The sequence below is a fragment of the Primulina huaijiensis genome, chromosome 6, assembly GCF_012295235.1.
Source record: "Primulina huaijiensis isolate GDHJ02 chromosome 6, ASM1229523v2, whole genome shotgun sequence".
Lineage (NCBI taxonomy): Eukaryota > Viridiplantae > Streptophyta > Magnoliopsida > Lamiales > Gesneriaceae > Primulina > Primulina huaijiensis.
The window spans coordinates 12181702-12193144 of NC_133311.1; the positions used below are offsets into that span (position 1 = coordinate 12181702).

General features: G+C 35.2%; 2 protein-coding genes and 1 long non-coding RNA gene across 3 annotated transcripts; 2 read left to right on the forward strand and 1 right to left on the reverse strand.

Moving 5' to 3' along the window:
• The first annotated feature begins 448 nt into the window (after positions 1-448).
• Positions 449-5526, forward strand: LOC140979452 (apyrase 2-like). The gene is made up of 9 exons (XM_073444854.1): positions 449-953; positions 1149-1277; positions 1379-1435; positions 1532-1624; positions 2547-2752; positions 2972-3063; positions 4677-4894; positions 4971-5160; positions 5253-5526. Exons 1-9 carry the CDS (start codon positions 642-644, stop codon positions 5366-5368), a joined length of 1413 nt encoding a protein of 470 aa, XP_073300955.1. The 5' UTR covers positions 449-641; the 3' UTR covers positions 5369-5526.
• Positions 3611-4683, reverse strand: LOC140979454 (uncharacterized). Its single transcript, XR_012175741.1, has 2 exons — positions 4559-4683; positions 3611-3864 (listed from the first exon to the last, which is right to left on the reverse strand). It is a non-coding gene; the product is annotated as an uncharacterized lncRNA (long non-coding RNA).
• Positions 5527-6503: 977 nt separating the features above from the next.
• On the forward strand, positions 6504-11126 carry LOC140979453 (4-hydroxy-tetrahydrodipicolinate synthase, chloroplastic-like). Its single transcript, XM_073444855.1, has 3 exons — positions 6504-6669; positions 9257-9341; positions 9958-11126. The coding sequence occupies exons 1-3, from the start codon at positions 6633-6635 to the stop codon at positions 10883-10885; spliced, it is 1050 nt and encodes a 349-aa protein (XP_073300956.1). The 5' UTR covers positions 6504-6632; the 3' UTR covers positions 10886-11126.
• The last annotated feature ends 317 nt before the right edge of the window (positions 11127-11443 follow it).

An 11443-nucleotide genomic window follows, 5' to 3' on the forward strand; every position in this document is an offset into this window, starting at 1 on the left:
CAAAGTTTCTCATTGAATTGATGAACCTCACACTCTAAAGAGAGCTTGTCTGTCAAACCTGATGCACCTATATATAAACAAACTAAAAAACTACCAGACAAATATACTGCGACATATAGTAGAATAACATTAGAAATATAATACAACAAAACTAATTTGTATGAGAAAAATAATGAAACAAACAAACCGATGTCTGTAACAAAGTACAGTTTCCTTAAAACAAGTTATTATCTCCATGAGGTGTCTGAGGATCAATAAAAACATATGTTTTCTAGGATATAACAGTTGAACCAGTAGTGAATTAAGCGTCAATTCACTACTTCTCAAATTGTACATATATTTTATCATCAAAACTACATGTTTTATGTGTACATGTATGTATAGGTAGATATAAATGCTATTATATGCTAAAAAATAACGTACATTTGGCTTGATTAACACAAACATTCCACACGTGAGAATTTTGATAAACTACACTTTTGACTGCACCGAATCCCAATTTGGTCAGGTCAGAAGAAGGGGAAGAGCTGGAGCCTTTACAGGAGACGCAGCCCTTGAAGCCCGGCGGAGGAAACGGCCAAATCCGATATCGATCTCCATCGGCTGCCGAGCTTTTGGATGCGCACATTGATCAGATTCAGATGGAGAAGATGACCAAGCGCAACCGGCAGCAGCAGGACTCTTTCTCCGACAAGATCCAGAGGTGGCGTGGCGTCATCTTGTTGCTCTTGGTCCCTCTCATCCTCATCTCTTTCGTGCTCTTTGTCGGTCCCTCCAGGCCTGCTTCTGATTCCATTGATTTCTATTCCCGCAAATTCTCTCCCGATTTCTTAGCCAATAAATATGCGGTTATTTTCGATGCCGGGAGTTCTGGTAGTAGGGTTCACGTTTTTTGTTTCAATCAGCAGCTGGATCTCGTGCCCATGGGGAAAGAGCTTGAGCTTTTTCGATCGGTATGTGCAATTCCTTGCATTTTTCTATTTGTCTTTGACTTCAACGAGACATTAATTTTCTACTACAAATTGGTGGATTTGATGGATGATGTTATTGATCGTTATCACTCTTGATCTAATTCATTTTCCACCTTGTGTTTTTATACGTTTGCGATCTGTAATGTTTACCTGTCTAGATTGACTTTAATCTTGTAGATCAAACCAGGTCTGAGTCATTATGCAAGCGATCCCACGGCTGCGGCTGATTCTCTCTCGTCACTTCTTGAAGAAGCTGAAGCGGCAGTTCCACAAGAGTTGCGACGCAACACTCCTGTTAGAGTTGGGGTAGGAAAATTTGAAAAAATGTGGCCGAATTATATTGACATTGTTTAGTTTCTTTCACCTTTACACTGATTTGTTCTGCTGATGTAATGATGTTTACCTAGGCCACTGCTGGTCTGAGACAATTGGAAGGCGATGCATCCGACCGGATTTTGCAAGCGGTGACTTCTTAAATCAAATCATACTTAATAAAATTATATTTTCTTGTTTCTTTCTGGAAGTTTTAGTGGAGTCACACTCCTGAATTCTTTGCAAAGGTAAGGGACTTTTTAAAGAACAAAGGCTCCCTAAAGTCCAAGTCTGATTGGGTCACAGTTTTGGATGGAAATCAGGAAGGTGCCTATCAATGGGTATGTTGAACCATAACTTTTTTGTATCTTTATTTGTCGAGGATGTTTTAATCAGTGTTTAACAGTGTAGAATATCTTATTCAAGTGATATTTTTGTTGGCAGAACTTGGTAAAGATAAAATCAATCTGTAATTGTTGACATTATCCATCAAGTAATTGAAACCTATTTTGCAGTCAGGATGGTGTTTAAGTTTTTTTTTATCGTATGCTACCGTGGTACCTCTAGGGTACAAAGATAGCGTGTTAAAAAGTTTAAAGTTCTAAAAGAATTGATTCTCAGTTATTAATTTCATGTTTTAAAAATAAAATCACATTTTCTTTAATTTTTGCCTATCTAAATTTAATTGGTAAAAAAGCTTGAATTGTTGCTTTGAAGTGTAAAAGAATTTTATTTAATTTTTTTTCGTTGTCATGTATTTATATAAGAATCGACTACTTTTACCANTATATTAAATAGGTTTGTAAGAGTGCTATGTGTATTTTTGGGGCAGGGGTGGTGTCAATGCAATTTTACCAGCATCAGTTGAAGTTTAATGAGAATTAAGCTATATCTTTAATTTGTTTGAAGAAAGTATATGGGTTTAAATGAATGGGTATGGATAGATGCCTTGGTTTAGAAACGATATTCAAAGGTATACCTGTTATATTTCTTTTAGGCCAAGGTCTAGAATAGCCATATTAACCAAAGCCCCATCAGTTGTTCTGAATGTAGTCCAACTGGGGCTCAAAAACAGAGTTTGCTCCAAGTATTTCAGATAATTAGCATAGAGTAGCATAGTTGAAAATAGAAGTAGAATAATTATATTATTTGTGTCTGTGATAGTTTTGTATGACAACTTGTATAATATGAATTTAATTTACTTTATCATCAACTCACCAGAGACTCTCTTGGGCTTATCCTGATATCTGCATTTACTTGCAGGTGACTATTAATTATTTGCTTGGAAATTTGGGCAAAAAATACTCTAGTACTGTTGGTGTAGTGGATCTTGGGGGTGGTTCTGTGCAAATGGCATATGCCATCTCAGAGGAAGATGCTGCAAAAGCTCCAAGAATAACAGGTGGAGAAGACTCTTATGTGCAGGAAATGTATCTCAATGGAAGAAAATATCACCTTTATGTTCACAGGTCTCTTGTAACAAGGGGATTATTACCTTTGAGTTTTTGTTTCTTAATTGACTTTTGGATCTTTGATGGTTGTGTGTTTGTTTGGAGACTCTATTGAATTAGTTCCGCTTCTTATCATGGAGATGATATTTTTTTGCTTATAAGCTAAATGAGAGCGTAATAGCATTGGAAAATTTATATTTAGTACCCAGTTTGATATATGGTTATTCCTACTTGCAGTTACCTGCACTATGGTTTACTTGCTGCTCGAGCTGAGATTCTGAAGTTGACGGGAGAGCCTGGCAATCCATGCATATTAGCGGGTTATAATGGTATGTACAAGTTTACTTTACTGGATTTGGTGTTACTATCTTACTTCCCAATGAACCACCCCCTATGTTGCATGGATATGGGTACGGGTATCGTATCGAATACGATACAGATACAGCGATACGGCAAATTTTGAAAATATNATATATATAATGTACATCTTCAGAGCAATTATCTAAAAAGAAAAAAAAAAGTTCAATTTTTTTTTGCCGAAACGTGTACACTGCGTGTCCTTGTCGTGTCCGACTGGTCCATCCTAAAAAAGTCAACGACACGGATTTTACCTTATCCGACACGCGTATCCGTGTATCGTATCCGTGTTCGATATTTCAGAATTTTTATGTGTCCGTGATACATAGACCGGCCCCTTACTCCCTCTTGCTTTTCCCCCTCCAACTTTAGTTTTTTAGATTAATCACCTTTTAACTGAAATGTTATGGTTGGAAACATCACTCAAACAGTGTAGTCATGCCATAACAGAGAGAGAATCATGATTGGAGTCGGACAACTCAAGTCCGGGATTATTTTTTAATCTAGTATGGATCTGTGCTCTCTCAATTGCAGAAACCCAATAAGATCAAGGAGTATTCTCGAGGCTAAGATTCTTTTTGAACTGGCTTTCAACACTTTAGCATAAAATAAAAGGCATGATAGGTTCGTAGGGTACAAATAAATGGTGTAAATTAGTCTAGCTCAAGTTCAGAGTTTAGGAAATTGAACTTGATTTTGAGCTCAAGCTCGGGTTCTCTAACTAACTTATGACCTCATGAACAACTATTTAGGAATCTCGAGCTCAAAAAATTCTTCAGTTTCACTGAGTTCGAGTTTAACCTGCTTGTCACTGTCGTGATTCGACTCAAATCACCTTACACCTTCAATAAAAACTAATGGGTAACGGTAGCCTCTATAGAAATTTTGAGAAATTCATCACTGAAGAATACACTCTTTGACTTTTAATTTTTGCCCATGTTTCTGCCGAGGTATGTGGTTAAAACATGTTAAAACCAGCTAATTGTGAGACTCTCTGTTTTTTGAGGAACATAGCAATGATATGTCAATGACAGGGTTGCTAAAGAAAGCTAATTGGGTTGCTAAAGAAAGCTAATTGCTGCTTTATCATGAAGTATTGGGATAAAATGCTGTGTAGTGTATATCTTCTCTTTTCTTTTCACTCTAACAGTAAGAAAGAGTGAATGACTTGATTTTTTTCACTCTAACAGTAAGAAATAGTATTGGGATAAAATGCTGTGTAGTTGATATTTTAAGAAGAAAGAAAGAAGTCTGTTGCGACCAGAGAGTTTTACTGTAATTGGAGTTGGAGTTGATTTTCCTTGATTCTGATGAAATCCTTAATACAATGCACATTGACTTATTAGAATGACTTATTTCTTAATGTTTTCTTTCGCTTACCCGGAGATGATCGAGAAGGTGGCATAAACATTAAATGGTTTTATTATAAAAATTAAAATATTAACAAGTATGTAACAAATATATTACACCGAACGTTATAGTGCGAAAAACTATTAAGCATGGGGTGCTAGCGAATTGAATCACCCTCTGCTGTACTTTCCCTATTTGCTAATCAATTTTAAACTCTAGTTTTTTCGTTTTTAAGGTCCATACAAATATGGGAGAGAAGTTTTTAAAGCTTCGGCTTTGCCATCTGGTTCCAGCCTTGATAAATGTCGAGAAAATGCCCTGCATGCTCTGAAAGTTAATGAATCATCATGCACCCACATGAAATGTACATTTGGAGGTATATGGAATGGTGGGGGAGGAGATGGCATGAAGAATTTATTTGTTGCTTCATTTTTTTTCGACAGAGCCGTGGAGGTAAACAACTGAACATGACTTCTAAATTCGGAAGCTTGAACGAATTTTAAATAAATTTGGTCATTTACTTAAATAGGCTGGTTTCGTCGATAAAAACTTGGCTGTTACAAAAGTTTGTCCTGCTGATTTTGAGGAAGCAGCTAAACGAGCTTGTGAAACCAGTCTCGAGGATGGCCAGCGTACATATCCTTATGTGGAACAAGATAACCTACCTTACTTGTGCATGGACCTTGTTTATCAATTTACACTGCTTGTTGATGGTTTTGGTAAGTAAACTTCCTCGAATTATTTTGGGAAGTTAAAAAAATTGATCTGTTTAGCTCCATTTCTACATCAATCTCTGCTTTTATTATAACAGGTCTTGATCCTAGGCAAAAGATTACCTTGGTGAAAAAAGTTGAATATCAAGATTCTCTAGTTGAAGCTGCGTGGCCGTTGGGCAGTGCTATTGAGGCCGTCTCATCTCCGGTCTAACAAAAATGTAACGGTTCACATATGCTGTCGATCTTGGATATGCTTTGACTTATGAAACCTAGCCTTTGTAATATGGCATGGCCATGAAGTTCAGGACCAAAGTTTATCTTTGTGGACGAGCACAAGTAGAGATGAATAATCAAGCGGAGCATTTATGATTTTTTGTTTCTTTTTAACATTTGGATTGAGCCATTGAGTTGTATGGGCTTTAAGCAAGTATTGGTGTACGTGATCCATTGAAAGCTTGGTAATTGGTAAGAATAGGCAATGTCAATTGATTAAAGGTTTGTAACAAGTTTACCCCATTTTTTGTTTCTACCTCTTTAACATTTTCAATGATTTTTTGGTCCATATTTTATCTCATGTGTGTCCATATACATTTAATGTAACAAGTCAAAAATAAAATAATAAATCCAAATAAGCATAAAAGTTTTTTCAATGATGCAACAAACATGGGAAGCATATATTTTCCCAAATATAAAATCAGTTGTTTTTCCTTTTAATCTATTTTTTTAAGCAATTAAATCTATGTTTTTTTTTTTTTTAGGTAAACCCATTGAATTATTATTTTGTTTATGTCACGTCAGAATATATGGAATATTTCTCTAATAAAATACATAGAACCTACTTAATCTAAGGATTTGAATGATACATCAACCGATCAATGTCTGACACATCAACCGATCAATGTCTGACAATCTTTTGCTTTAAGAGTGATACTATCATGTAGATCTAATTTTAATTTGATTATGTAGGTTCATATATTTTCATTTTTGGACCCATGGGTTTAATATTATTAATTATAAATTTCATGTCATTTTATAATTTCTCTATACAATTATTATTTTCAAGAAAAATATAAAATTTATAATATTTTCTTTATTCTTTTCAAATTATGGTGTGATACTTAAACATTAAAGTAATTCAATACATTCAAATTTATTATTCTAAATATATCCTAAACCTAGTCAATTATGTCTCACTATCGGTAAAATTATATATATTTTTCTTTAATTTGTATTTTTTTTTAATTTTTAATCTTGTTGATGATGAATTTTTTTAATCCATGATTTCTATATATTTTTTATTTTTTGTCTTTTAAAAATTCGCTATAGATAGAAAATAAAAAATAAAAAATTTTATAAATTACGGAATAAAAAATTGTATTTTTGCACAGACACATTCTTCCAAACTTGACTCTTTTTGTTCGACTGTAAAAATTATTTTGTGATTTAATCCAAATTTCTCAGCTGCGTTTCCTGCGATGGCTTCATCGATTGGATTCCGTTCTCTGCATCAAGGTATTGGCTTTTATAGTAGTTGTTTTTCGAACCAATGATCTTTAAATGCTAGCTATTGTGATACCCAGCCTTCAATTTGGACCACTTTAGTTCAGAAAATAAGCTCCCGCGTGAGAAATTTTGGTCAGATTTAGTATTGTGTTGATATCATATATGGGCATGAAGTTGAAATGATCAACTGTTTCTTTTCGTCTTTTTTTGTTTAATCAATTCAGTAGATTGTACCTATTTTCATCCAAATCGGTTCGGTGTTGGAGTAAGTTTTTGCTTGATAACTTTTTTTGGGTGCATTATTGATATGTAGTGTCTGGTGCTAAACATTGAAATAATACCCTGCACACTCTAAACTCCATACTTATTAACTACTTTTTCTTTTGGTGCTTATTATTGGTAGGGATCGAACTGTTCTAATACAATAATTTATAACAATTAAATTTAGCTTTATAACCCAGTAATTAATAACAATTAAATATCTCCAAGCAACTCGATATTTATTTCAAGTGTACGAGTCAAATTTTAATATAATGTAACAACTACAAGTATTGTCTCGCACAGATTGATATATTACAAACTTACCTCAAACACAATTATTTAGTTAAGTTTAACAAAAAAGTGAAATTTATTGAACTAAACTGAGATTCAAATATAAATATGAAACAAATAAATATAAATAGTGTAAAATGAAATAATTAACAGACAATTGTTAGGATTTCGGTTTATCTATCCCTTAATCTTCTGCAATGATTGAATTTTAATTCATAAGTCATGTTTTTGACGACATTCTCTAATATATCAATATATTCTATCGAGGTATATTAATCTTTTTAACAAAATACGTTAACCAATTATCCTTGTGTTATTTAACAATTACAGTCACATTAATGAACTGCAATCTTCTTATCTTTCGGCCTCTTGATTAGGCTGTTTGCAGAACGAATATCAAGTTTTTCACAAATGCTTTATGGAAAGAATCATGTTTACAAGCTCGAGGAATCTAAGGGATGTAAGCGGCTATGAGGGAAACCTTCTTTTATTTCAAACCGTTATACGAGACGATAACTTGTATGGAAAAGGGTTCTCTGATCAAGTATGCTCAAGAATAAAATCCAATCTTAAAAAAAATCAAAACATAATTGTTTGGTGGTTGGATCCCTTAATCACAACAAATAGAGAAGAGAAAAGGAGAAAATGTTGTGTGAAATTCTTGTTCTTGGCATGTTTTCTTGTTCTCTGTTGCTTTTTCACACTTCTCTCGAATCTTCTTCTTGCATTCTTCTCCTAGGGTGGTGGGCTGGTGGCTGATTCTCCCTTTTCTATGTTTTTATTCTCTTTTATATGCTCTCTAGATTCCATTGCTTCTTTCTTACTTGGCCAAAAAATCCGTGCAAATCTTTTTCCTTTTTCGCATCGCGCTAGGGCTATAACTTTTCGCGGCCCTAGTGCGACCTCTGCTGTCCAACCATATAATTTTTCACCAATTTGTACCCGGCCTTAACTTTTCGCGGCTAGGGCGTGAATGGTTCTGTCCAACTTTATATTTTCTCCACGTGCTGGAGCCGCAACTTTCTGCGACCCTAGCACAACAAGTTCTGTCCAAGTTTTCACTCCACCACCTTCGAGACTCGACTTCTGCCACTTTTACCTATAAACTAATACATTCACGTGAGTAGTGACTAATGTGCATAAACAATAAAATAAACTTGAAAACGGACTTGAAACAACATAAACAATGCAATAATGGACTCCAAATGACACACTTAAACACGTAAAATCGACACCTATGACATGGCTAATTTCAATCAGCTTCTCTAGAATCGGGCTGTTTGAAGGTTGTAATTGACCTGATAAAAATTGAGATTTTTTTTATCTTGACAATCAACCACCAACAAAAATGAAGTTGAAATGCGTTAATGCATATGAAATACGACATTCATCACTGTCCCCCAGCTGTTATTTTTCATACAGATATTAGAGAAATGGAAAGTTGCATCCTTGGACAGATCAACCTTACATGTAACTTTCATTTAGTTTATTAATTGCCCTGAAAACTAGCTAACGACCAAATACAACTTTGCTGCTTTAGTATATGATTTTTTGATAATCTTAAAGTGTTGTCTCTAAGGTAACAAATCGAATGCAATGTGTGTATCTGTTTATGTGGACACACGTTAAGTATACATTGGATAAGTTAACTAGGACGGTTTTGAAGCACTGTGATTTATTGTTTAAGGTAGCTCTTGTTAATGCTGAGAGTTCTGGTGTAACTGACTTCAGGTAAGCCTCAAGCATGTGACAAAGCTTCATTTAACTTTGAGGTGGGAATGTCTTTCCACTATTGGTGGGATGTTTATTTTGGGAAACTGACTATAAGGGATTTAATTGTGATTGTATTGTCATTTTGCATTACCTTGATTTTGAGCTGTAATTTTGTGTTAAAATAAATTTCCGGCCTTTTAAATATCTTTGAGGTGGTTGAATTGTAACTGAGCACACTTCAATGCATCAATTTAGATGAAGACTAGTGCTTCTTACTAAACCCATATATTATTTTCTTAAGCCTGTTTTTTAATTTTTTTACATGATGCAGGAGGGTTGCCAAAATGGAGGTCACCAAGAGCAGCCATAATTCCCAATTTTCATCTCCCAATGCGTAGTTATGAAATTAAAAACAGGTAATTTGACTTATTTTTAACTAAAAAATTGTCCTTTTCTCGTGTCCTTTCTCTGCCTGGAGGAATAGTCAGCCAACTTGAATATACATTGCTCAGTGAGTTAAGGTTTTTTTTTGCCAATGTTAAGTAAAATGATCCCATTATGGTGGTAGTTGATCTTGCCTTTGTTGGCTGACTTTAACTGTTTTGCATCTGGGCTATGAGTGATTTACAATCAAACTTTTTTTTTACGTGGGGAAGCCCACCTGAGGTGGGTGGGTTCCATTTCGGTGAGTTGGAATTGGGCTTAAAAAGAGTAGACTTGAATGCAGGAAAACCATTACCAAACTGTTGGAACTCCTGCATTGTGGAGATGCTTTTCATGATCAATTGCAATGGAACTTAAACTGTTATTAATGTTCTCCTCTGACTCAACCTACAATGTGAAAAATGAACTGAGAGTTGGTTTCCATATTAGAGCTGATGCATATCTGATTTAAATCAATTTAAGGGCTTTTGATTTAAGGCAATCATATTTATATTTGAAAGCTATTAACTTTGTATCATGATTGGGTTTTGAGTGATTGCTTGTATAAATTTTGAAGTTAAATGTGGGATGCTAACCTTGTTTTTTTAGGACTAATGTTGATGACATAAAATCGCTTAGATTGATAACTGCCATCAAAACCCCTTATCTACCGGATGGTAGGTTTGATCTTGAGGCATATGATGCATTAGTGAATATGCAAATTGAAGATGGCATTGAAGGCGTAATAGTTGGGGGCACCACTGGTGAAGGCCAGTTAATGAGCTGGGATGAGCATATTATGCTTATTGGACACACTGTCAATTGTTTTGGTGGATCAATCAAAGTCATTGGCAACACTGGAAGCAACTCGACTCGGGAGGCAATCCACGCCACCGAACAAGGCTTTGCTGTTGGAATGCATGCAGCGCTTCACATTAACCCTTACTATGGTAAGACCTCGGAACGAGGTTTGATCTCTCACTTTGATAATGTGCTCTCGATGGGTCCTACAATCATCTACAATGTACCGTCACGGACCAGCCAAGACATTCCCCCTTGTGTAATCCACACGTTGGCTCAGAGCCACAACTTGGCTGGTGTCAAGGAGTGTGTTGGACATCATAGAGTAGAGCAATACACAAGTAAAGGGGTGGTTGTGTGGAGTGGCAACGATGATGAATGCCATGATTCCAGGTGGGATTATGGAGCTAATGGAGTGATTTCGGTTACGAGCAACTTGGTTCCCGGTTTAATGAGAGAACTGATGTTTGGTGGGAAGAATCCATCTTTGAATTCAAAACTTCTGCCTCTTATCCATTGGCTTTTTCAGGAGCCAAACCCTATAGGATTAAACACCGCTCTAGCTCAGCTTGGAGTGGTGAGACCAGTTTTCCGCTTACCGTATGTACCCCTTCCTCTATCAAAGAGGATGGAGTTCGTGAATATTGTCAAGGCACTTGGAAGGGAGAGTTTCATTGGAGAGAATGATGTTCAGCTTCTGGCTGATGAAGATTTCGTCTTGATAGGTCGGTATTAGCCGCAATCACATACATGTGTGAGGATTTACTTTTTAGTGGTTTCATCTGTTTGTGTTTTTATAAGAAAAACATTAATGACATTTTTGGATTTTTCTCTTTTAGGCAGGTAAAACTTATTATCCAGATAAGTTCTTGAATTAATTTTGTGCCTCACTATTGAGTTATGTTATATTCACTGTAGCTGTAACGTCGTTTATTTTAGAAAGTTATAACATTATTAATGGAAAAGATTTGGATTTACATTCTTGTAGAAATTCCTTTGATAATTTGGTTATTTTAGTTGGGATAAATGATGGATCTCCATTAGAATGCCTTGACCGATATTATCAGCATTGCCAGATCTTTTTACATATCTTCGATAAGGGCATAGAGCATTGTTCCACAATTTCTACTATATTTCTGACTAATTTTTATTCACTATTAAGCTCTTCACAGTTTAATGTCTTGGCTGGAAATCTCTATACCAAAAGGCTTCTTCACCATAGCTATTTGGTCTCTTGTCTTCACCGAAAATTAAATTACAAAGATATAAAACAAGCCACCGGTCTCAATGGCAC